We start from the raw sequence: 25,722 nt of genomic DNA, 5'->3' as shown, positions 1-25,722 counted from the left end.
TTAAAGCCTGGGTTTCATGTGCTAATGAAGTGTCTTGCTTGCTCTGAGCACCCCTGCAAGCCGTGAAGGTGGATCAGGAGGATCGGGTAAAATCCACACAAAATCTGGTCTAAGGAAGCTGCAGAAATTCACCTCCATAGTGAACTGGTGGCCCCGGATTTTTCTGGCCCTGCTGAGGGGACACAACTACTCAGGGAAGATCCAGCGCTGCTCAACTTCTCCCTGAGACTCTTGGAGGGTAGAAAGCTGAGCCCCATAGACAGGCAGAGAAAGGCTGGCAGCCCGAGCTGGACCACTTTGTGCAGGATCTGGGGAGCAGCAGGAACAGGAGCAACGTTGTGTGGAGGCCAGGTGGCTTCTCCAGGGATGACGGCATGACCCGTGGTTTTCCAAGCCATGGTGTTTCTTGCCCGTCATGTGGAGACGGACGGCAGCTGGGTGGGAGGAGGGTTTGGGATTGTGGACTGGGGCAGGGGGGCTCCTGAAGGCAGGGTCTACACCGGTCATTTCAATGGCTTTATGAAGCTAAGGGAATGTCAAGCAGCCGGTGGGGAGAGCCGAGTGTCCAGGTGGCGTTTGACAGGGAGAAGGGGTGCAGCCGGGCCTTGTTTGGGGCCGTGATGTACCCCATTAATGTCCCCTCTTGGCTCGTAGCCCCCAGGGCGAGGTGCAGCCCGGCAGAGCCCCGGCCGCAGGGCGGCAGGGGTTAACCCTGCGGCTCTCGCACCACCTCCCCGCCCGCCCTCCCTCCTCCCTCCCGCCGCCGAGGAATTTCCTAAAACACCCCCCCAAAAAAGTGGGAATATAACAATAATAATAATAATAACAATAATAATAAATAATAAAATACCCACCCTGCGGATCCCCCCTCCCGCTTCCATCTCCGCCTTTAATACCAACAAACAACTCCGCGACTCTCCCTAAAGGAGGAGCCTTTGATCGGAGAGAGACGAACCCCGCCGGGCACCGGCACCCCCGGGCACCGGCAGCACCGGCACGGCAGCGCCGGCACCGGCAGCACCGGGCACCGGCACCGAGGCACCTCCGGGCAGCCACAGCGCCGGGCACGGGCGCCGCCGGCCACCGACACCCCCGACACCGGCACCGGAGCATTGCCGGCACCGGCAGCACAGGCACGGCAGCACCGGCATCCCCGGGCACCGGCACCGCGGCACCTCCGGGCAGCCACAGCCTCGGCCCGGCAGCCCCGGTCCGGCAGCCCCGGTCCGGCAGCCCCGGTCCGGCAGCCCCGGTCCGGCAGCCCCGGTCCGGCAGCCCCAGGCACCGAGCCGTGCTCCGAGGAGCCGACACCGCAGTCGAGACCGCGGCACCGCCGGGCAGCAGCGAAACCCTCAGCACAAACCCCGAGACATCGCCGGGACACCGGGCAGCGCACCCCCGGGCACCGGGACCGGAGCCCCAGGGCACCAGCACCGGGCTGCGATGCTTCCCGGGGAGGGCCCCCTCGCCTTCCTCCTTCGGTGCCTCCTGCTCCTCTTCGCCTCCGAGAGCCGAGCCCGGGCTCGTAAGTCTTACCCGCTCTTGTCCCGGCTGCGCTGCTTCCCTCCGTGCCTCAGTTTCCCCGGGGTCCCCAGGAATTTGCGGGGGTGCTTTGCGGGCATGGCTGAGGGCTCAGGGAGGCTTCTGACCACGGCAGGTGTTGGCCCTCCGCTGCTGGGATGTCCCAGGCTATGCAACCAGCCCGGTTTCCCATCCTGCAATGTTGGGGACACGGCTGTGTCCCCCTCTGCCTGCTGCTGTCCCCGCCTGCTTTGAAGGGTTGTGGTGATGGTGAGGGGGCTGAGGGGCTCCGGGGGCCGGCGGGGGCGTGAGGAAAGTCTGGGACCCCCTTTCCATGGGCTAGAAATGCCACAGAGCAGGAGGTTGTCTCACAGACCTTTCTCTGCACAGATCCCACCCTGCACGAGTGCATCTCCCCTCCGAGGGTGGATGGGGACAGAGGCAATGCCTCCCCCGCCCCAAAAAAAGCTGGGGGCTTTCCTCCACATCCATCCCTTGTCCATCTCCACATCCATCCCTCAGTCTCTCCGACTTTTGCTCCCAGCAGGCTGACTGAGGCAGAGAAGGTTTGGGATAAGGAAGGGAGGTTTGGCACTTCCCACAAGAAGGCTTGAAGGACTTGGCGAGAGCTGGAGGGTGCTGGATGTGTTAACTGGGATAAGGAAGGGAGGTTTGGCACTTCCCACAAAAAGGCTTGAAGGACTTGGCCAGAGCTGGAGGGTGCTGGATGTGTTAACTGGGGCAAGGAGGTGGGTTTGACTTGGGCAAAGCACTGGAACCCTACCAGTAGGTGCTGAGCACCCCTGCAACATCGCAGAGCCACCAGAGCTCTGAGCAAATTGCAGCAGGACCTGTTGTGTCCCTACATTTATTCTTCCCTTTAATCTCCTGGAATCCCAGAGGAGTCTGTCGGTGGCTTCGTCAGGGTGATTTACAACCTGCCTGCTGCCAGCAGTGCATTAGGCACTCAAATAATCATCCTCCTGGAGTGTGGACCCAAAATACGAGCACTGGATTGCTCATCCCGACTCTGGGGTGTGCTGGGGGGAAAAGGCGAGTGATGGATGGGGCTGTGCAAAGCCCTGGAGAGCAAAATCTGGGTGAATTCAGCTCCTTTCCCTTCCCTGGGCTCATCCAAAGCTGCCAAACCCAGCCCACAGCATCTGTTTCTTGAACAAGGGATGTGGGTCTGACTCCCTGCCTCTACCCAGGCTGCCATGGCAGGGTTGGGAAGGGGACGGAGACAGGTCCAGAAGGTGAAACAGGTGTTAGATGAGGTGTTTGCTCTTTGGAGGTGTAACAGAGCCTGTAAGATGGGCATGAACTACCTGGGTGGGGGCAGTAGGGGTTTGTCCGATTTGGGAGGAAGTGTTGGGGTCTGTTTGCAGGTTTTCTAATGTTGATAAGGAGCTGGTGGCTGTGGGATTGGAGCAGGGCTGCAGCAGGTAGGTCCAGGCTCACTCCCCAGCTCTGAAACACCTCAGCTTTGCTACAGGGCATATCACAGGATGTGGAGGGCTTGGCCAGGACTCGTCCCAAGGTCAAGGGCAAGTTTGGGTGACAGAGTCATCATCAAATTGTGGACTTCTCTCCACCATCCACCTCTGCAGCCTCACACTTTTCTCAGGGCTGGCTGTTCAGGGAGAGTGAAGACAGAAATAAATTAGTTACGAGCAGGCTCATCAGCCAAGGGACCTACAGTGTCGTGGCTAAAAATAGGTGAGAAGCAGAAATGCTCGGGCTTGAAGGCAAGTCAGAAAAAATTTGCCCACAGAAACAGGCTATTTTAGGGGATTTACACTCCAGCTGAAAAAAACATCAGAGGCACAGGTTACTGGGACGAATGTGCTCCATTCTGAGTAATTCAGGGGCAATGGTTGAATGCAATGATGTTTTGGCTGGAGGCATTTAAACACCAGCATCTCTGGAGAGCATGGGACAGTTGTTTTCCCCAGGAGCTTGGAAGCTGATGTTTAATTTCTTTTTAACATGGTTGCTGGAGAAAAGGGGGTTCCTGGGATCCCTCTGTCCTACAAGTTTGGATCCAGCAGGGATGAAGGGTGCTCCGAGATGGGAAGGACCATGATGGAAAGCGAGTGCTACCACATGCATGGTAAGGGAGAGGTGAGGGCTGCACACCCTGCTGTAGGTAGCAGACCATTCCCTTGGGAAGGAGTGGGGGGAAGCCGGACCCTGTCTGCCTGACTTCTCCACTCTGGAGAACTCAGAGATGCTACATGAGGCTGCATTTTCAGAGCTACAGAGTATTCAGGGCTCCCAAAGTCCCAAGAAGATGTTTCCAGCCCAGAACTGAGTGAGGCAAGTGTGTAGGGATTGATCTGGATGTAAGCAGAGTCTTTAGGATGCCACATGTCAAGGGCCCAATGTGTTTTAACCAGTCCCTTCTCAGCTAAGTTGCATTTTAAGCCCTTCATAAATACAAGGCTGTCATAGGAGTGCCTGGACTCTGTGTACCAGACAGTGCTCTTTACACTTTATTTATGGCTGCTCTTAAGACTTACAAACTGGTTTGCATCAACCACCTCCCTCATGCCCAGCATGGCGCTGGCTGGCAGGTGTGTGACCTCCAGAAAAACTGAAAAAGTGTCAGACATGCCCTGCTCCAGAGACAACTCCAAATGTGCCATCTGGGGATGCAGGACCACCCTCAGCCTCGGGATGAAACAGGAGAAGACGAGTGAGGGGAGATGAGCAAGACCCCACAACCTCTTGTTGAGCCATCAGAACGCTCCCAGGGACAGAATCACAGAATGTGGCATGGGTTGGAAAGGACCCAATTTAAGATTTAGGATAAGTACTGTGGGAAGCTTTCCAGCTACCGGGAAATGGAAACCTCACAAGAGGCTGTCACAGAAGCTCTCAGCTGCATCTTCACGAGGTGGTTCAGAGGCAGCAAGCCACAGTGACAAACTGAATGGTGTGGAGAAACCCATCCTGGGCTGCAGCTCTCACACCATGAGAAGGGAATGTCTCCTTAGGAGGTACCTCAGCAGCTTCAGACACCAGCCACCAACAAGATGCCACCCCACTGCTCTAGATCCAGCGAGAAGTAAACCCACATGACTTTTCTGAGTGTGCTGCTGCTGGAGGTGCAATAAGCAAAATCACCTTAGTGATCAGCATGGGAGCAATTCACTTCCACTAATGGCTTTCACTCCAAGTGGATTAGGCTGATATCCAAAATCTGACCTCTGAAAATGGAATTATTAGCCTGGCATGGGAAAAAATGGTCAAGAGACTCCTTCTTTTAAGCCCCATCCATCCATCCATCCATCCATCCATCCATCCATCCATCCATCCATCCATCCATCATCCATCCATCCATCCATCCATCCATCCATCATCCATCCATCCATCCATCCATCCATCCATCCATCCATCCATCCATCATCCATCCATCCCCATCTTGTTTTTGCCTAAACATGCTGACACCTCTTGCCAAAATCAAAGCACTACTGAGATGCCAACAAGTGTCTCCTGCTTCCCAGCACAGCTTTAATTTTACCAGCAGGCCCTTTGCAGACATGAATCAGGCTGCTTTCGAGGGCTGGACCCAAACCAGGGCTCCACTTGTGATTAAATGTTTGAAGGAAGCAGCCAACTGGCATGGGAGCCTGCGAGCTGAGCAGGGCCACGTCACACCAAGGCAACTCTATTTCTTCACCCTCAGCATAATTCATGAGGATGCTGCAAGCAGGGAAAGATGAAGTCATTTTCTCACCCTTTTGCAAAACTATGATTTTTTTTTTTGTATAGGTTTTTTTTGTTGTTATTTTTGGGGGATTTTTTTGTTTGTTTGTTTTTGTTTTCTAGTTTTGTAGAGTTTTTTCCTCTCTCTTCTGGGTTTCCTCACATTCAAGCCACATGCCCACTAGTTTTGTGTGGTTTGCTGTAAGCTCATGACCTGTGTGGCCAGGAATAGGGGGTTGCTGACTTGTCAAGAGCTGTGGGGACAGCGTCAAGTCCTGACCAGGGAAAAGGAAGGTAAACACCTCTGGTAACATCCACTACAAAGCTGCTGCAAACCCCCACACCTGCAGATGCAGTGGTGGCCCCACGCTGCTGTGCCTGGCCCAGGCAGTCTGGACAGCTGGTGGTCACCCCTTGTGAAGGTACAGCTTGGAGAATCAAGTGCCTAAAGCCATCAAAGAGAGGCTCAAATCTGCTGGCAGGGCTTGAGTTGGAAGAGACCTATAAAGATCTTTGCAGACCCACAGGGCTGCCTTTCCTGCTGGCCGGAGGGTCTGGCCATGGTAGAGCACACCTGGGCTCATCCTGAGGGTGGTCCTGAGCTGGAGGAGGGATTGCAGCCTAGTCCAGCGTATTTGGGGGGCATTTTGTCTGGCTGATTGGAGAAATCCATTAAGCAGGTGGCATCTCCAGCTTTGGCAAGGTGGGACACCACCAGCTGGGCCCTCCAAACCACTGCTGTGTCCCAGGTGACAGAGTGGCGCGTGGGATGCCTCTTAGCATCTTTTGGATGGTGAACGCCACTGAGATAATTTTGGACCCTCTGCTATTCATTAAGGAGCCCTCCCAACAGCCTGGCAGGGTCAGCACCCACCGGCTCACCTGAGTTCATGTTCCGCATGGTGGGCATCATGCCTTGGAAAACAGCCCTCCCCCTCTCCTGCATCCCCAGGGTGCTGCAAGGTTTTAAAAGACCCATAAATGCTTCAGGAACCGTAAACGTCTCCACTGCCTTCGAGCAACGCAATCACCCAAACTACCTCAAATTCCCTCGATGACATAACCTGTTAAATCACCCTCGGTTTTCAGCGGGGCTGTGAGCATGTGAGCCATGAGAATCACACACAGACAGGTGTGTACTTAGAAAGAGCCTGGGTGCTGGGGTGGCCCTCTGCCTTGTCAGGGCTTTGGCAGTGGGAGCAGCACCCTGGCTGCTCTAGGGTCCGGGTTCCTGCAGACCCTGCTGGGTTTGGAGTTTGCTCTTGCAGGACCAGGTGGTGCTTGTGGGTGTGAACACTGAGGGTGGTTGAATCAGGGCTCTTGGCTGAAGTCCTGAAGGCTTTGTTGGTGATCCTGGCCTTGTCCCACAGGCTCCTGCTGCAGGCTGGCCTGGTCCTGCCAGAGGATTGGTTTATAACTCTGGACTTGGGGATGAAAGAGGTTGATAAGGACCTGCTAAAATATGAGGAGGGCAGAGATGTCCAAAGGGGGTCTCCTCCACTGCTTGTGCTGGGCACCATCTCATCCCTGTGCCATGGTGAGGTTAAATCTATGCCAGTGGAGGCAGGTCTGGATCATTTCTGGGACAGGCACCTCTGGTTCAGGAGCACAGCTGGAAGCTGCCTCTTCTCAGGATAGCAGGATCAAGAAGGAAGAAAAATCCCATGTGTTTATGCTTTTGGGGATGGAAAGTGGATGAGGTGGACTTGTTGTCCCCCTGTACAGCCCCATAAATGAAAAAGTCACTCAGTCAGGCCAGTGCTGCATCAGGCTGGGTAAAACCAAAGGGCTGAGACCTGGTGGGATGGCACAAGCAACCCAGTCCTGCTTGTTGTGGATCCTTGAGAGAATGAGCTGAAGCTCTTAAGGGGAGCAAAAGGTTTTACCCCAGGATGTGTTTTTCCCCATAATGTTTTTGTTTGGGTTTCTTCTTTTTGCTTTTGGTTGTTTTTGTTGGGCTTTTTTTGGGTAAGAGTGAAAATGCCCCCTAAATTCAGGGTCTCCCATCTCTGCCACCACTCCCAACCATTCTGATCTCACTGGGGGAAATTCCATCCTGTAGCATCACCCTGAAATCACCTGTCCATCTTCCAGTGAGCATTTTTGTTTTACAGTGAAAACTCAATTTTCTGCCTCAAAACCACCCACTCTGTTCCTTTCTTGCCAAGGGAGTCCAGTTTGCTCGGAGGAGTTGCTGTGTAGGTCAGATGGGTCCCAGTGTAAAAAATGCATGCAGAAAAATAAAATGGGGGGAACAAAATCTGGATTTGGTGGGTGGGATGTGGCTTGTGGGGAACAACAAGAAGGCTGTCCTTGCTCTCATCACAGAGAGGTCTCCCAGGAACCTTTTCTCATTTAGCTTCTCCTGGTTGACTTGCAGGGCCAGACATGTTCTGTGACTTCAACGGCAAGAAGTACAGCCCAGGGGAGAGCTGGCACCCGTACCTGGAGCCCCAGGGGCTGATGTACTGCATCCGCTGCAGCTGCTCTGAGGCACGTCCCCGGGACATGGTGGGGACATGGCTGCTGCTGCTGCTGCTGTGCTGTGGCTTGCTCGGCCCCTTTGAGGACAATCAGTCCCACTGTCTCACTTGACCAGAGAACCCTTTCCAGTCCCACAGTGGCATTGGGTTAATCTCTTCCCTTTGGCAAAAGCTGCTGCCCTGGGGGGTGTTGGGTTGACCTTGTGAGGGAGCTGCCTTGAGGAGGCCGTTTTGGTACTTAAAGGGAGCTTGTGAAAAAGACAGAGTTATTTTTTGCACAGCCAGATAATGATTGGACAACGGAAGGGTTTTAAACTAGAAGAGAGGAGAATTAGATTAATATGTTCACAAGAAATCCTTCCCTGTGAGGGTGGTGAGGCCCTGGTACAGGTTGCCTGGAGAAGCTGTGACTGCCCCATCCCTGGATGTGATCAAGGCCAGGTTGGAGCAGCCTGGGATGGTGGAAGGTGTTCCTGTCCATAACAGGAGGCGGAACAAGACCTTTAAGGTTCCTTCATAGCTAAATCATTCAGTGATTCCATGGTTGTGCCTCCGTAGCACTGGTGGGTTGTGGGTGGAGGTGGCTCAGGGCTCCTGATGATGGGCAGCCTTTGCTGATGGGAGACCATGATCTGGCTGGGCTTGAGCCAGGGCTGGACATATCCCTGGTGAGTTACAGCCAGCACAATTTGTTGTGATAATGCTGTGTTCCTCCTCTTGCAGGGGTGAACTGAATGTTCCCTGTGGACTAAACAAACCGTGTCTTTCTCTCCCCAGAACACCAACATCAGGTGCTACCGGATCCAGTGCCCAGCTCTGCCGTGTGCCAGCCCTGTCACGGATCCCCAGCAGTGCTGCCCACGGTGCCCTGGTAGGTGGACATTCCTCAGGGATGGGGTGACAAGGTGGCCACGGTCCTACAGGGCGGTGCCTCCACTGCTGCCACTTTGTGGCAGTGCAGTGATGCTGGATCTGGCCCTGTTCCAGCTGCCTTTTCCCTCCAAAAATCTCATTTTCATGGAAGAGGGCTCTCTGCCAGATCACCTTCTCTCCCCCATCCCAAGAGCTTTGTAGAGACAAAATGTCAGTTCACACTTCAGGGGCAAAACAGAAGCTGGCAATTTATTCTGATCATTTGCCAGCAAAATGTCTTGGATTTAAAAATAAAAAAAAAAAAAAAAATAAAGTTTTTTAATAACTTTCTTCTCTGCACTGGAGATTATCTCAAGTTTTAGCCCCAATACTTTTCCTACTTTACCCCTATTGACTGCCTCATTTCACCTCAATATGTTCATTCTCACCCCCACAGATTACCTCAAGACTTAGTCCCAAAACTTTCTCTACCTGAGTGATGGCAAAGCTAGTCAGACACCATCAGTGATTTGAGAAATTAAGGAGAAAAAAAAAAAAAGGAAAAAAACTCATTAATTTTCATTTTTTGCTAATTACCCATGAGATAAGCCCTTTTTACCTGACTCTATCTGAATTTGGCAATCGTTACAAGCAGGAGAGGGAAAAACCCAAGAATTTTGTTAAGAACCTTGTGAGGTCAGACTTCCCTCTGTGGTTTTCCCTCTGTGCTGAGCTCAGTGCAGCCAGGGCAGCCTCATTCTCCAAAAGCTTTTGGACACTTAATTGCTGACCAACCACGTGGCACCTCGGCCACTTCAAGGTGTTCGTGGTGTGTGACGGGCTGCTGGTCCTTTAGGGCTGGGCTGGTGGGGCATCAGTGCTGCACTGGGGCCTGCCTCTCATCCTGCTTCTTTCTCGTCCTCTTTTCCAGAGCCACGTTCTCCGTCCGGCCTCCGTGCACCCTCCAGGTCCTGCCAGTACAATGGGACCACGTACCAGCAGGGCGAGATGTTCAGCACCAGTGAGCTCTTCCCCGGCCGCCAGCCCAACCAGTGTGTGCAGTGCAGCTGCTCCGTAAGCTACCACGGGAGCTGGGGCTCTCTCCTGCGCCCCAACAATGCCCCAGCAGCTCAGAAAACCCCAGGAGATGAGGCAGAACCAGCTCCTGGGGGGATGGTTTATCCCTGGGGGGATGGTTTATCAGTGCAGAAGGTTTACTGGAGATCACCCGGGCCAGGTCTGGGTGGGCCACAATGGGGCAGTGTGGGTTGGGCAGTGGGAGAGCCCTGTCCTCACAGAGCACCGCAATGCTCCAGGGGAGCAGCATCCAGCTATCCCAGCTGCCCCACTGACGCTTTGTGTGCATCCAGGAGCCCTTCTGTCTGTGCTGGCTGCAGAGCCAGTGGGCTTGGTAGCCAGGGAGCCCAGGGGAGCTCAGTGTGAGCTCCTTCCTGGTGCTTCCCAAGGCAGCATGGACACGAGGTGCCAGGGCCTGGGATTCATGTGCTCCTGCGATCCACAGATTCAAAAAATGGCTTAGGTTGGAAGGGACATTAAAGCTTTTCTGGTTCCATCCCCTGCCGTGGGTGGGGACACTTCTCACCAGACCAGGCTGCTCCAAGCCCTGTCCTTTGCAGCCTGGCCAGGATGCCCTCAGTGTGCATCCCAGTGATGAATTGCTCCTCCAGCACCCACTGCTCCTTTGGGATGTTCCTTCTCCATGAGCTTCCAGTAATGCCTTGAGACAGGGCTTGGCTCTGCTCTGCCAGCCCTTTCCCATGGGTTGTGATCCTTTGAAAATCATCAAAATCTGAGTTCTGACACCTTGCTCGGGAGGTGGGAGGTGTGGGTGCAGCCTGACCAGCGGCAATAGGAAGGCGTGTGGAGTGCCAGGAGCCAAGCATTGGGAGATAAATGGAGCAGCTCCTCTTCCTTGAGATGGAGTGAGGAAAGGGGATTGAAAGTGCTGACACTGTAATTGGACATGGTAGGGCACTGCTCATTCCCACTGCTACCTTTGCCATGAAAAATGACATGGGTACAGGTGTGGCTTTCACCATGTGTCCCTCAAAGCCCTCAGAGGGGCCAGATCTCACCACTCTGTGCTTTGCTTTCAGCAAAGGGTGGGACCAAGTTTGGCCAGGAAATGAAATAGGGGCAAGAGAGCCCAAACCCTCTGTCATGCCAAGAGCACACACACAGGTGATGCATCAGTTGATGCTGGACAGTGAAGTATCTGTGATCCTGGAATAGCTGGTCTGAGCCTCTGGGGCGTGTACCTACCTCAGAGCTGGGTGACAAGAGGAATAACTGACGTGTAGAAATTGTGCAGCTTTTGAGGCTGGTTCCTCTCTTAGGGAATCCCAGCTGGATTGTGGGAAACACTGGGAAGGAGCTCTCTAATCCAGCTGCATGTGGTCATCTGCCACTGTCCCCAGGAGCCCGTGGAGCTCCATGTCCCATGTCACTCAGGCTCTGTTTATTTGTCAGGGTAATGCCTTGGATACAAAGGGCAAAATAAAGGGCTGGCTGTGGAGCCTTCAATGGGGGGATCTCCCCGGGCTGTGTCTGATGTTGTCAGCTGCTAGAACAGCTGCGTGAACAGCTGGTCTGACCCTCTGAAAACTGCCCCAAGACCAGAGCCTCTGGGATAAATCCTTTTTATGGCACTGGCTATTTCCTGCCTGGGGCAGCTCACTGATCACTGCTGTGAGCTGCTGGGCAGAAGGAGAAGGAAGGGAGAGGCAGGTCTGGAGCCCTGAGTGGAGAGCAGGATTTGGTATGCAGAGACCTCTGCCAGATCCTATCCCCTACCAAACTTCCCTCATCCTCTTCATGTTCCTCACACATTGGTTTGGCTTCCTGATGGAAGACTAGACAGCTGTGGTTTGGTTTTCTAAGGACATCTTTGGCTGGCCTCTTGCTCTTGGTTGACTGGGAGCTTGTGGGTTCCCCAGAGAAAATTGCTGCATGGAGAAGATGACCTTGCTGTCAACATCTGGCTGCTGAACATCATTTTTTACCCTTTAGCAAAGTAACAAAAACTTGTTCCTGCAACAAACTGGTGCAAATCCACTGACTGAGGCAGCACTGGGATGCACAAAGGTCAAGGCTGGCCTCGACCTGTGGTTTTCAGCTTGAATCACTACAGCAATGATATTTTGATTGGTGGTGTTGGAAGATGGACTATCAGGGGGCTTTTGATCATGGACTCATAAAATCCTGGAATGGTTTGGGTTGGAAGGGACCTTAAAGCTCCTTCAGTCCCACCTGGGCAGGGACACCTTCCACTATCCCAGGTGACTCCATGCCCTGCCCAAGCTGGCCTTGGACACTTTCAGGGATGGGGCAGCCACAGCTTCTCTGGCTCTCAGGGCCTCCCCACCCTCACTGGGAAGAATTTCTTCCTAGTGATTTATGGTAAACCTGTAGTTTGAGGTGCTAGGAGCCCTATATGTGGGACACAGAGCTCTTCCTAATGTTGACAATGTTTTTTTCCTCCTGCCCTCCTAGGAAGGCCAGATTTACTGTGGCTTGGTGACCTGCCCCGAGCTGCTGTGCTCCTCTCCCTTAACTGTGCCAGATTCCTGCTGCCAGGTCTGCAAAGGTAATGAGGCTGGGACTTGGGGCTGGGAGACTACAGCTGGTTGCCACCTGACAGCAGGAGCCATTTCAATCCACTTTACAGGATTTTGGAAGCCTGGGCTATAAATCAGGCCACTTGTTATCTCTTGGTTTCACCAGGAAGCAAAAGCTGAGGGTTTAGGTTTTCCTTGGGTGATATGAATTGCATGTGCAAAGTTCCTGTCTCTCCAGACTCCCAGGCAGGCCAGCACATGGAGGAGAGCTGCTTCCAGCCTCAGAGAGTGAACCTCCATTCAGCCCTGCAGTATTCCTGGACCATGTTTTTCCCTTGCAGATGGCTCCTTTGAGAAGTCCACAGAAGAGGAACCACTGCAGCTAAACAGAGGTGTTGTACGTGACATTTGCATTTTAAAACTCCGCTTCTTGCTTCTAGCACAGCCCCCTGAACAGCTTACAGGATGCCCTTGCACAATGTCCTCTACAAAGAAATCACCCCCAGCAGCTCTAGGAGTCCACACAGCAGAACCATGGACACCTGACTTGCAGGTGAACTGTGCCATGGAATTGAATCTAGCTGAGAGATATCAGCCTAGGTGAGACCTCAGGCCACCAGGGAAAGACTCTTCTACTCTCCCACACCATGGGACATGGATTAGTGGTGGAGCTGGCAGTGTCAGGTAAAGGGTTGCACTTGATGACCTCAGAGAATTTTTCCAACCTTAATTATTCAGATTCTATGATTCTATGACATCTTTGGAAGAGCAAAAGACCTGCAGGAGCTTGAAATCTAGGACACTTCTCCTTGCTGGCCAGCATCTGCAAGGACATTGTCAGAGCAGACACAGAGGTGACCAGCAGCCAGGCTTGACCCTTGTCCATAGAGTCAGATGCCCAGATCTCTCTTGAGAGGGTTTTTCCTTCAGGAGAAGGTGTCTCCTCTCCCCTTGGGCATCAAGGTGTCCTGCCTCCCACCAAGAGGGCAGTGCTGGAGCTGGCCACTACTCTGCCCTCCCCAGGCTGTTTGTATCAGCAGCCCCAGCAAGGAAAAAGTGACTCCTTGGCTGCTGAGGGTTCCTTCACAGTGACATTTCAGAGCTGGGCAGCCCATGCCAGGTCTGTGGGATTAGGTCACTTAGCTTCTGGCTCTGCCCCTTTTCCATACTGCTCCACCACCTATAAAACCTCCAAAATAGATACAAGGGGACCCTTTGTGCTGCGTGTCTTGTCCCAGCACTCTGCTCTTGGAAGCCTGGGATGTTCCTGGCATTTCAGTCCTGCTGGCTGGCAGCCCCATGCCGACTGCCCTGGTGTCTACCAGGTGAGAGAGCAGGATATGGCCCATCCTCACCTTTCTGATCCCGTCTGAGCCACACGGATGCCAGTCCTCATTTTCCCATCTAGGAAAGACCAGCCTCTTTCCTTGTGTGTTTTAGGGATGTAGGACCTCACATGCTTCTCTGAGGGCATTGGGTTGAGCTTGGTTAGGGAAAGGTGCTGCCCCAGCGAGGGTGACCCACATGAGGGGGACACCAGTGTGGGGCACTGACACCGACTGCTCAGCACACCCTGGGTGGTGGCAGCAGCAAGATGGGGAAGGGACTGGAGCCCCAGGAGGGGCTGAGGGAGCTGGGAAAGGGGCTCAGCCTGGGGAAGAGGAGGCTCAGGGGGCCCTTCTGGCTCTGCACAACTCCCTGACAGGAGGGGACAGCTGGGTTGGGGTCAGACCCTGTTCCCAGGGAACAGGGACAGGAGGAGAGGGAATGGCCTCAAGCTGTGCCAGAGGTTCAGGTTGGATATTAGGGAAGCTTCTTCTCCCAAAGAGTCTGTCCAGCACTGGTACAGTGCCCCACCAGGGCAGTGGTGATGTGGATGTGGCACCTGGGGACATGGCTTCATGGTGGCCTTGGCAGCGCTGAGGGAATGGTCAGGCTCCAGATCTCAGAGGAATTTTCCAACCTTAGTATTTCTGTGATTTATATGGCTTGTGGGTCTTTGCTTATCCCTGTGGTCTCTGCCCCTTCCACTCCTGATGGAAGGCATGAAGGACACTGCATGGCTTTTTCCAGTATGCTTTGGAGTGAGAGCAGCTCAACTGCTGGAGTCTGAATCCTCTCTTTTCTCTGGCTGCCCTCAGAGACACTCACAAGACCAGTGCTTGGGAGAGGTGATAGGGAGGAAGCCGCCTGGAGCCACTGTGTCCACTGTTCTCAGCTCTTCCCTGGAGTTAATTCCCAGAAGCTTCAAGCCCAAGGGAACAGGTGGCACCACTGTGAAGATCGTCTTGAAAGAGAAGCACAAGAAAGGTAAGGGATGCAGAGGTCAGGCAGCCTGTATGTGGCTTAAAGTGGCTTCTCCAGAGCTTGGAACTCTTCAGGGAATCTGATTCCATGGCAGGTTTTCACCAGCAAGTCCTTCTCCCCCCTCTTCCATGGCCAACCTCAACCAGGTATCTCAGTTCTCATGCCCACAGTCTCCTGACTGCTTGAATCTACCTCTTTCCAAAATGGGTTGGAAGAAGACTGGTGCTTGGAATGTTTTGGAGTTCTGGGACTTGGGAAGGAAGGAGCTCACCTGGAAGAATCCATATGGACCTTCCAGGACAGTGCCACAGAGGGACAGGATATTCCTCCTTGTTAACTATGTGCAAGTGCTGGGTCTGACCCAGTGCTGTCCCAGGTGTTCCTCCTGCAGGTGAGAGTGGGAAAGTGAGATGAGGAGTCAAGCCCCTTGATCCAAAGTGGGGAACAACAGGTCCTTTCTCCTCTTGGCGGCTCTCCCACTATTGTGCCCTTGGAAGGGTTCTTTCCAGTCCTTGGAGATGAAGGCCTGGAGGAAATTTTGGGACCTCCAGAAATTTTCATGGAGGAGTCAGCAGGTGGCACTCTTCACTGTGCTTCATTCCTGCGACAGCCTCGGAGGGACCCTGGGCTTCCAGAAGTTGGGAGGCAGGTGAGGTCCTGCCCACACCTGCTCCTGTCCCCACCAGGGTGGTCAAAGCCAGCAGAGCCATCTCCTGGCACTCGGTGCCGCTGTCCCATGGCAGCTTCTGGGTGTGGTGGCTGTGACAGCCCAGTGCCCGCTGCTGCTGGAGGTCCTCGTTCCTCCACACAGCAGGAGCACCCACATTTGAGGCAGTGACTCCATTGGCTTTACGAAGATGAGGAGGAAGATTTATTTCCACAAGCTGTTCTCTTCTCTCTCCTTCAGCTTGTGTTTACAATGGGAAGACCTACTCCCATGGGGAAGTGTGGCATCCCGTCTTCCGCCTCTACGGCCTCCTGCCCTGTATCCTCTGCACGTGCAGGGACGGCGTCCAGGACTGCCAGAAGATCACATGCCCTAAGGAGTATCCGTGTGAATATCCAGAAAAACTAGATGGGAAATGCTGTAAAATATGTCCAGGTAGGTGGGATCCCACCTGCTCCTGTGGCTACCTTCCCCTTCCTTCCCTATCCTTGCTTTAAAACCTCAGGCTGACAGATGTGTATGGATTCAGATTGCTGGTGGCTAGAATTCACACTAGACAGGTTCAGAAGGGCAAGCACTGATGGAAGGGTTGGCTTCTCTTGGAGGGCAGCAGGACTTGCCCGAGGTAAGGAAGATGCCCTGACCCCCAAAAGGTTCTGTCTATTGGGAGGATGAAGTCTGGAGAAAGACACTTGAGGCAGGACACACTGAGAGTGCTCAGATGGAAGGTGCTTTCAGGGGAGAGGACACACAGTCTGTTCTCCAAACCTCCAGGTGGGACAAAAACCAGAGGCAGCTGAGGTGTAGGTGTGAAGGGAGGAGCAAGGACACTTCCCAGGAGAGTGGTTGTCTCTGGTGCTCATGGTTTGTTGGAATTGGAGTGCTCCATCTCTGGAAGTGGAGGTTGAACACACAGGTTTTAGGGTGGTCCAGGTAGAACTGGGCTGGAAAGCACCAGGAGAGGCTGAGGGAGCTGGGAAAGGGGCTCAGCCTGGAGAAGAGGAGGCTCAGGGGGCCCTTCTGGCTCTGCACAACTCCCTGACAGGAGGGGACAGCGGGGGGGTTGGGCTTTGCTCCCAGGGAACAGGGACAGGAGGGGAGGGAACGGCCTCAGGCTGGGCCAGGGGAGGCTTGGACTGGATGTTACGGAAAATTTCTTCCCCCAAAGGGTTGCCCAGCTCTGCCCAGGGCAGTGGTGGGTCCCCATCCCCAGAGACATTTAAAAGCTCTGTGGCACTTGGGGACATGGGCCAGTGGTGCCTTGGCAGCGCTGGGGGAACAGTTGGACTTAATGATCTCAAAAGTCTTTTCCAAATTTGATGATTCTGCCATTCCATGGTGGAGAAGACCTCTTTTCCTTTTCAGTTCAGTGTGTTTTGGGTCTCTCAGCTCCCTGGTCTTTGGAAAGCTGTTTGCTTTAAGCCACAGACCTGGCAAGGTTGTGGCAGGGTGGGACGTCTCCTGCTGTTCACCCTGGAGAATGTTTTGTGCATGATACCTCTCTGTACTGACATTTATCAGGAGATGCTCAGCTGATGGACCACCCACTGCTTCCCTAGTGAGACTAAAGGTGTCTTTAAGCCTGGCTGCAGGTGCAGGTTCTGCATGATCCCCTCTGATCCGCATCTTCCAGGAGTTTCTGTGGAGGGGTTCCACCCAGGATGACAAGCAAAGGGCATGGCCATGTTTGAGAATGGCTGCAAAGTCATTTGAGCTGAGATTTTCAAGGTTTTCCAGCCCCTGAGTGGAGAGGTTCTGAGATGGCCTCCCCAGGGGAGCGAAGGGCAGAAGCTCAGCCTGTTTTAATAAGGTTTTTGATATGTTTATGAGCAGGATTTATGATGTGGTGCCTGGTGGGAATGGGATGTAATGACTGAGCAGAACCCTTCCAGTCTTGCATTCCCACTCCAGTGGGTCTCTCTGGTTTAAATCTGACAACTTTCCCTGCTTGGATCTTGTCTGCTGTTCAGACTTCATTTTTTTTCCAATTAAACGCCCTGATGGAGCCAAAATGATTTTGTTCCTGCTTTCCAGTTCTCACAGATAGCGATCACACACACACCCCCATTGCTCAGCCAAGTTACATCCTTGTTCTTTCCTTCACCGTGTGGAGGCTTTGCCCAGGTTCTTTTTCCAGGTGCTTTCTGTGACTGTCCTTATCCTCCTCCTTTGTACCCAGTAGCTTAGGAATGCTGTGATTTTGCTAAAGGGAGCCCGATCCTAGGAATTGCTGTGAAGTGCTGTTTGGATGGGGGGACACTGCTGTGGGCAGAGCTGGTGACCATGACCTCTGTGTCCCTGCTCCTCCTCCCTGCTGCTGTGGGCTCCGGTGTGAAAGCTCCTTGGTTGTTAAATCCCTGTGGAATTCCAGGGGTTCCTTTCCTGCTGTGCAGGTGGGGCTTTAATCACAGACTCCATGATCTTAAAGGGCTTTTCCAGCTTTAACAACTCCATGCTTCTGTGAATGCCCTGGAGCAGGTGAAGTTTAAGGCTGTGGGACAGAGGTTTCCCTGATCCCTGACCCTGCAGTGGGACAGGTGAGGGTGCTGGGCTGTGCTCATCCCCTCTGCCTCACGCTGAACTGCGGAACTGAGCGCCTGTCCTCTGGTTGATGAAAAGCTTTGCTGCTCTTTAAATTGGGATTTCCATCCCCTCTCAGAGAAGAAGAGCTCAGGACCACCCCAGAAAGCCTGGGGGAGAGAAGAATCAGGCCTAAAGTGACTGTCTTACTAAAATAAACCCCAGGCATCTATTTATAGCCAAACTTTCTTTCAAGTAGTGCAAAATGCTTCAGCATCCAAACTGACTGGGAGAACAAGGCTAAATTCAGCAGAGCTGGGCTCCTCTGCGTTCCAAGGACCACAACCAAAGGCAATAAATCTCCTTCCAAAACCACAGGGGATTCTTAATTACTCCAGATACATTAAAAAAAAAAAAATAAAAAGGGAAAAATTAGCAGCTCTTCTTTACCAAGAATGCTGAAAAAGTCACGTAGGACCCAGTGTGGATGTCCTTGTGGTGACACCCCATGTGGGGAGGGTGCTGGGGCTGGTGCTGAGCCCACCTGTGGGGCTGAGCTGGGCACACTTCCCAGACAGCCCAGGCTCCCCTGCTGTGGGCTCATCCCTTTACCCCCCTGATGTCCCTCTCCCAGCAGGAACGAGATGGGAAGTGGGGAATCCAGCTCGTGCTTTGTGGCCATGGTGGCATCAAGGTCACTGCAGAGAATATGTGGGATCCAGATGGACAAAATACCCTTTCCCCATCCCTGCTGGCACAGGGGCTGCTGGGGACAGGGGTGGGGAACGAAAAACACGAGAATGAGGAGGTCCACGCATCCTTTATTAACCTCTCCATTGCTGCTGGTCCTGGAGCTGGGGATGGGATCATGAGACAGACAAGGCTGTGCCACGTGGCACCAAAGCCAACAAGATGCCTTCTCCATGAGCTGGGTGCTGAGATGGTCCTTCCTGCCCCCATCTGATGAACTCTGTCCTTGTTTCTGCTCAGACACCAGAGTCAAACCCACGGATGGAATCGCCACCCCCCGGTGCGGCAAGAGCCCCAGCCGTGTCCTGGTGTACACGTTCGTGCCGCCACGCTCAGAGGCCTCCAAGGAGATCCTCAGGACCATGGCAATCGAGAAGGAGCTGGCAGAAGAGGTGGAAATCTATAACTGGAAGCTGATTAAAGGTGAGCACCATTATGAAAGCAGCCAGCAGAGCAGGAGGTGTGTGTGGAAACCTGACGCTTTCCAAGCTTTGTTCAATTTTTCTGGCTCTTCTCGAGGTGCACCCCTTGTGTGGTGAATCAAAACCTGCTGACAGCAGGCTGGCTTTTCTGACTCCCCCACTTCACACTCTTTCCCTGCATTCCATGCAGACCAGGGGCTGGAAACCAGTTTTGGCCCCACTAACCTCACCGTAAGCTGCAACGCCATCTGAAGGCACAGCACTCAGGCAAGCAAGACAAGGGCCTTGGGGCTGCTCCTCCAAACCTTCCTGCTCTCATGACAAATGCACATGGAAGACAAACCAAAAAATCGTTCTGGCCACTCTGTGGTTTTGCTTTTGCTCTTTTTTTACACCCCAGTCCACCTACAGCTTGGAAGCTGCCGCAAAGGTGCACACAAGGGGGATGACTTGTCCCCAGCCCACTTTTCAGATGGGCGGATTTGGATGCTGCTGCTGGTGTGTCCTCCAGAGGTCAAAGCACGGCAAATACGCTGTCAAACGGCATCGATCTCTCTCGCTCTCTCCCCACACCTTCAGCTTTGCTCTTAGAAGGAGTCCAGAGACACCCAGTAGGTATTTGTGCTTTGTTTCTCTGCAGCCCAGGGAAGCATCCCAGTGCCCCATTCCTGAGTTTCCATTGCACATACTTGACCCCCAAAAAAGTTGAGCGCTTGAGGTTGGTTGTACCTTTTCTATGGATACAGTGACCCTCGACCTCTGTCTGCTGGACATGTGGAGCCATTCTGGTCTCCTGGTGTGTCCACATTTCACACCGCTCCCTAGAGAGACGTCAGCCAGCTGCTGAGACTGGGCACACATGGATAGCAATCTGAGAAATTAGCTCCAGAGATGGAGCCCTGGTCACCACCATGTTTCCATCCTGCCCCTGCCATCCTCCGTCCTCCAGGGTGCCCCCCTGCCCATGCTCCCCCGCCTCAGTGGGGCCTCCCTCACAATGGCACCTTGTAGCTGAGGACAGCTCTGAGCCCGGGCTGTCTGGGCCCCGCCGCTTCCTCCCCTTGCTCCTTGGCACGGGGCAGCACCCAAACCTTCTCGGCATCTTCCGAGGCCAAAAGCTTCACGTCTGCATGGAGCTCCCAAGCTCTGCCAGCCAGGGACAGGGGAGGCCCTTGTCCCTGAGGCCAACACAGCTCTTTTGCTTGGCAGAGTGAAGTGTTATTATTGGGAAACAGCATGAGCTCACTCACATATGGATTCCACCTCTCCATGGTCCATCACTCTACCAACAGAGCAGCGTGTGTGGAGTAAAGAGGCTGCAAGTCACACCTGGACCTCGTCCATCTGCCTTTGTATGGGCTCATGATACCTACGTGGCCTCATCTATTTCTGGGCCAGGACGGTTTCCTCCACAAAGCAGGAGTTGGGAGGAGAAACCAACACCAGCTCCCAGCCAAAAGTTTTACCTGGCTGGCTGGTAGCGCACAACTGGCCTCCAGAAGAGTTTCACCAAGGGCTTCCCCATCTTTTTAGGGGTCTGGACATCACCAGTTTTGAAAACTGACTTTCTGATGTTTTTGACCTGGTGTCCTCTCGCTATGGGCCCTGTTGAGAAGCCCATCCCCCTCTTTTGTACAAACCCCCCTTAAAGCAGCAAAAGCGGTGGTACGTGCCCAAGAGCCCCAGCAGCTCACTCCATCTGCTCACTCCAAATGCTGCCAGGAATGCTCCTGCCTGCTAGATGGGATGTGCTTGCCAGGAAATGGCACTGCCCTGTGCCAGCTCCATCCATCCTGCCTCTCCACTGGCAAATTGTTCTTAACTTGCGCTATCCTCATTCCCACTGGAGTGTGGCCTGCGCTCCTCCTCTGCTCTCCAGACCCTGGCATGTGTCAGGAGTGACCATCCCGGGCGGCCAGAGGTCTCAGCCAGCTCTCGGAAAGCTCTTGGGAGCATTATCTAGGTCGGATGATTAAAAGATGTTTATCTCTTGTAGGTCTTGTTTAAAATATCCTCTTGGTTACTAATGTGCTGGAAAGTGCTTCATCAGCCCCGGGGACTGTAAGCACACCCTCCTGCTCTTCTCTAAGTATAGAGCAGAAGAATTTATTGAACACTTGTGCCTTTCTTGCGTCAATAACAGTTTTATTATCTCCATCCGGTATCTTCTTTGTTACTGGTAGGACCTCCTTACCCAACCCACTGAAAGGACTAATTAATGGTCCAAGTATCCATCTATTTCTTGCTATGCTGTTGACTTCCTGTACTAATTTTCCACAGTTGATAACATCTCATTTATCTGGATTGTGAGGCAATTCCCCTTCATTACATACTCTTTTTATGTATAATTGCTGCTGGGAATCAGGGAAAGTCTCTTAACCAAATAAGGGGGCCCACGTTGCCTCTCACATCTGCTGGCAGCAAGTGGCTGGATGCTCCGGGAGCCTGAGTGAGAGGTGGGGAAGGATATTCCAGGCATACCTGCCTGGTTTGTCATGCTTTGCGGGAGAGTAGGAATATCACAACCCCTAATCCCACAGGAAGGCCACTTTCATTGCTAAATGCAGGTTCTGGTTAGCATGGGTCAAACATCTGAGTCAGCACCTCTGCTGAGGGGACAATGCAGGCAGGGGCAGAAATACCCATCTCTGCTGAGGTCACTTCTGTTTTTTCCTGTCCTGGAGCAATTTCAGCGCTGCTGACGAAGAGATAGAAAACGTTGGTCCGTCTGCTTCCAGGACAGGAAATCATCTGAGCATGGAGGGGTCTCTGCAGTCAGGGAACGTAGGTGTTTCAGAGTGAGCAGAGGGGACGGGGATCCCAGCATCCCCTTGCTCTCACCTTTATTTCTTTCATGGTTTTAGGGGAGATTGGAATTCCTGCAGGGCAAGATGCTTCCAGGAGCAACAAAATGCCATTGCTTTCAGCTGCTTCATGGTGTAACATCCTGATTTAACAAGCAGTGACTGTGTTTTCATTGAACCATAGAATTTTAGAAAGGTTTGGGTTGGAAGGGAGCTTCAAGCCTGCCCCATTCCACACCCCTGCTGTGGACAGGACTCCTTCCACTAGACCAGGTTGCTTCAGCCTTGCCTTGAACACTTCCAGGGCTTCTCTGGGCACAGCTTCTCTGGGCAACCTGGCCAGGGCCTTGGCACCCTCACAGGGAAGAATTTCCTCCTAATATCTAATCTGATGCTTAAATGAGATGTCTCCTGGCCTTGGCCAGCCCTGGATTCATTCCCAGCTCCCACCAGGCTCTGGCAGCAGGTCCTGCACCAAACCAGGACCCCGGGGCAGACAGGGTGTCAGAAGGGGACAGAGAATCCAAACCTGTGTGAGCCTCCAATTGGGCACTGCAGAAACTGATGCCCTGTGTCCCCCTCTGCAGGAATATTCCATCTGATCCAGACCAAGAAGATCAGCAAACAGGAATTCAAGCAAGAAGCACAAAACTTCAGGCTGATCACTAGGACAAACGAAGGTAGGGAGAGAAAAATCCCATTTCCTCACTCCTCCAGCACTCCCTGCCCCAAACCACCTCCTGATTTCCTGCTCTTCCAAAAAGGCTGTGTAAATCCCAGCATGGTGTAGGGAGCTGAACCGTAGGGAAAACACTTGTGCAAGAGTAGCTGGGCTGGGGCTGACCTGTCTTCAGGCCCATACGCAACACTCCTGGTTAACAGCCACATTTTCACTTTATGGTATTGGAAAGGGCAGCCAGCTTTCTAAAAGTGGATGCACTCTTGTGAAATCCAGAGGTTTTGTCTCTCCAGAGCCCGTAAAACTGTTTGATTTTTATATCTAATCCATCTGGTGCTCCTGGGAGCATGTGGGGAGGGGGAAAAAAATGGCGCAAGGGATTATCAAAAAATATAAACTGTTGAAATATTTTTTAAGAAGCATTCTGGATGGTCTGGGATGCGCGTAAACATGACAAAGAGCAGGAACGCTGGTGCACATGCTGGGAGTGCCTGTGTGGAGCGGAGCTTCCATGCTGTTTCCTGCTGGCTGCCTCCTGGCCTGGCTGGGCTGGAGTTTAGTGGGGCAGATTGGGGTCAGAGCCGTGCCCACAGTGCTCAGCCCCCGTGGGCTGCGGGGGCGCTCGGAGCAGCGCTGCTGCCTGTGCACAGCAGCACTCCCAGGTATGCTGGGGGTTATTGTCACCCCCAATCCATTTAAGACAGCATCTTTTGACCAAACCTGGGGGGATTTTGCAGTCCCAGGCTGGGCTTCACACCCTGGTGGAGTCTCTGGTATGTGCCTCCTTCTTCTTGCCTCAGTTTTCCCTGACAGATAACCCTGTTGTGAAACCATCCCACTGCTGCAGCTGCAAGTTCTAGGAAAGCTCTGACTGATGATTTCTTCACAGCAGAAGATTAATTCAGATAAAAATATTCCCTCCACCCCTGGAGCAATGACATTGGGGCTGCATAATCCTTGCTGGGATTGCACTGAGGAAAGAGAATACCTGGAGGGAAAGCACCTCCAGCCACCTCCTGCACACCAGGGATTCTTTTGGGGAGCAAGAAGAGGGATTGGGACACTTTGTCCTGGTTTGGGGTGGGGGGGCTTCGCAGCTCAACGTTTGATTTGCTGGGAGTCTGCAGCTCCTTGGGGGATTCAGAGGGATTCCTCCTCCTCCTTCTTCTGCAGCAGGATTTCCTCCTACCATAGGCTGCTGAATGAAGACCCAAGGCTGAGGCAGCAGTAAAAAAATGAATAGAAATGGGGGGTTTTGAGCAACCCATCCCAAACAAGTGGGGCTGACAGAAGGGAGGAGAGAACCATACTTGTCCATTGCCCACAAAACTGAAATTTTGGCTTTCTGAGATTGAGACAGAAGATAAGCATAATGCTTCTTCCCCTCAGAGGCAGAAAGTCAGCCCAAATCCCAGACATGCTGGGGAGGACATGGACCTAACAACATGTCAAAGCACCCTTTATAGAGGTGGAGAGGGAGATTTATCCCTGTGTCAGTCTGAGCCCCTTTTCTTTTCAGGCTGTGCAAGTGTTTTCCTGAAAAAGCCATGTGAGTGCCATTGATTGTGACATTAATTGCACTGCAAGAGTAAGAGCCCCTCCAAGCACCATTTTAACCACAAGACTACAAACCTGGAGCTGGGATGATGGATGAGCTGCTGTGAGCACGGCCGGTGTTGCGGGCAGACCTCTCCCGCAGAGAGGTCCTTGGGCATCCTCCAGTGCCCAGGGTGCTACACACACAGGAGAATCCTTGTGCTTTCCTGCTCCAAGGCTGCTGCTAACACGTCTGTCTTTGCTCATCCAGGTCACTGGAACATCTTCCGAGCCCAGACATCTGAGCTGATGACAGAAAGCCCAGAGAAGGAAACAAAGAGCTTGTAAAGCAAAGAACTTTCCTCTAACTATTGATTTATCTACACACAGACACACATACACATATATATGAACTCCAGAGCTGCATTATTAAATAGACTGGCACTGCAATACAGGTTACACTAGTGGAAATTCCAGCAACTCCAGAGAATGATCCCAATCCATCGGCATCGAAGCCACAGCCGTGTAGGCGCCTCTCTCCAGCAGGACAGTGCAGGAGGCTGGCCACCACCTCCCACTATCCCAAAGATGTTGGATGAGCAGAGGGAGGAGGGAGAGATGGCAGAGGGGTGAGACCTGGTGCAACACAAGGAAGTGGGATCCATCCTGGACACCCCAGTGTTCCTGAGGAGCATCAGGAGTGCGCAGCAAAGCGGAACACCACCGTTCTGCTTCCTGCCAGCTGCTGGTGGAAAGATGACCTGCAAAGAAAGAGAAATCATCTCTCTTCCCTTCCTTGGAGCCCTTGGGATCTGCAAAGGGGTTTCTTTGGCTGAGTGCCCTCCAAGGGTGTTTTTTGAAAAATCTCCTCTCTTCCAGCCGGGACGATTCTTTTCCCTTCTTTGCAGGTCACTTGAAAATGTAGGTTTTGGGAGGACCCACCTGCTGGCAGGGTCTGAGACCCTGAACACTGCACTAAGGTCGCTACTCAGCATTTATTGTGCTATATATTTATATCTATCCTATATAATATCTATGGGGCTGTATTCACAGGAGGCGCATCTCCCAAAGGGCAAACAGGATCGTTTCTGCAGCACGGGGAGGAGGGTGTGCAGCAGCATCACCTTCCCCCTTGTTTGGAAACAGCTTTGGGGGATTTTCAGGTTGTTTTGGTACATATATTTATCCCTGGATTCTTGTTTTACTGTTTTGATAAATCTATTTATTTGGAGATCCAACTCTGTCTGACAAATCTGATTAAAAGTCTTCTTGATTCAGCTTCCTGTACTGGTTTCTCCTTTCCCTGTAGGGTCTGTGTTAAAGCTCAGGAGCCCTGGTGGGGTCTGGTTCCCTTGCACTCACTCAGGCAACATCCTCAGGGCTGGGATGCAGAGAAATCCCGCAGATGCTTTGCTCATCCGTAAGGGATCACCCCTTCCCATCTGCTTGTGGTCTGCTCATGGCTCTGGGCTGAAAACAGAGCTCGGGGCTTGGGCCCTGAGCTGGCACTGCTCACCAGGGCCACACAAAGGGGCTGAGCTGCCTAAGTTTATCCAGGAAAAAGTCCCAGTGAGGTTTGGGCATTAGGGGGGCTCCCCATGGAATGAGGAGAAGGGAGAGGGGCCAAGCCACCTCCCTGCCCCACAGCCGCCTGCATGGAGGCTGCAGCGCGAGGATGCTGACAGTCCTCGGGCACAGCCTGACCCCTCACTTGTCAGCCTAATTAGCTGGCCCTTGTGTGATCTAATTGGAGCTGAGCCGAGGGCCAATTTGTGCTCATTTACCAGAAGTGGAGGCGTTGGAATGAAGCTGCTCCGGTGGGTTTGTAGGGAAGGCTGGAAGGAAATCAGCAGGAATTCTGCACTGCCTGGTCTGGCTGAGGTTTCCTGCAA

At 53.1% G+C, this 25,722-nt stretch overlaps 1 protein-coding gene across 1 annotated transcript; it reads left to right on the top strand.

Moving 5' to 3' along the window:
• Nucleotides 1–1,424: 1,424 nt before the first annotated feature.
• CHRDL2 (chordin like 2) lies at nucleotides 1,425–24,879 on the top strand. The gene is made up of 11 exons (XM_005524170.3): nucleotides 1,425–1,525; nucleotides 7,613–7,725; nucleotides 8,493–8,586; nucleotides 9,499–9,641; nucleotides 12,081–12,174; nucleotides 12,487–12,542; nucleotides 14,287–14,455; nucleotides 15,360–15,554; nucleotides 18,630–18,812; nucleotides 22,203–22,295; nucleotides 24,102–24,879. Exons 1-11 carry the CDS (start codon nucleotides 1,444–1,446, stop codon nucleotides 24,176–24,178), a joined length of 1,299 nt encoding a protein of 432 aa, XP_005524227.2. The 5' UTR covers nucleotides 1,425–1,443; the 3' UTR covers nucleotides 24,179–24,879.
• Nucleotides 24,880–25,722: the final 843 nt, after the last annotated feature.

This window comes from Pseudopodoces humilis, chromosome 2 (genome assembly GCF_049639895.1).
Source record: "Pseudopodoces humilis isolate 2021_Gansu_Grassland_sample_001 chromosome 2, ASM4963989v1, whole genome shotgun sequence".
NCBI classification, from domain to species: Eukaryota; Metazoa; Chordata; class Aves; order Passeriformes; family Paridae; genus Pseudopodoces; species Pseudopodoces humilis.
This window is presented reverse-complemented; position numbering and strand designations above follow the sequence as displayed.

What these genes read in the sequence shown, in the direction of transcription:
- CHRDL2 (XM_005524170.3), top strand. Translation starts at nt 1,444, where the DNA reads ATGCTTCCCGGGGAGGGCCCCCTCGCCTTCCTCCTTCGGTGCCTCCTG. An exon ending in CGAGAGCCGAGCCCGGGCTC is followed by an intron (nt 1,526 to 7,612) that starts GTAAGTCTTACC and finishes GTTGACTTGCAG; the next exon opens with GGCCAGACATGTTCTGTGAC. An exon ending in GTGTGCAGTGCAGCTGCTCC is followed by an intron (nt 9,642 to 12,080) that starts GTAAGCTACCAC and finishes CTGCCCTCCTAG; the next exon opens with GAAGGCCAGATTTACTGTGG.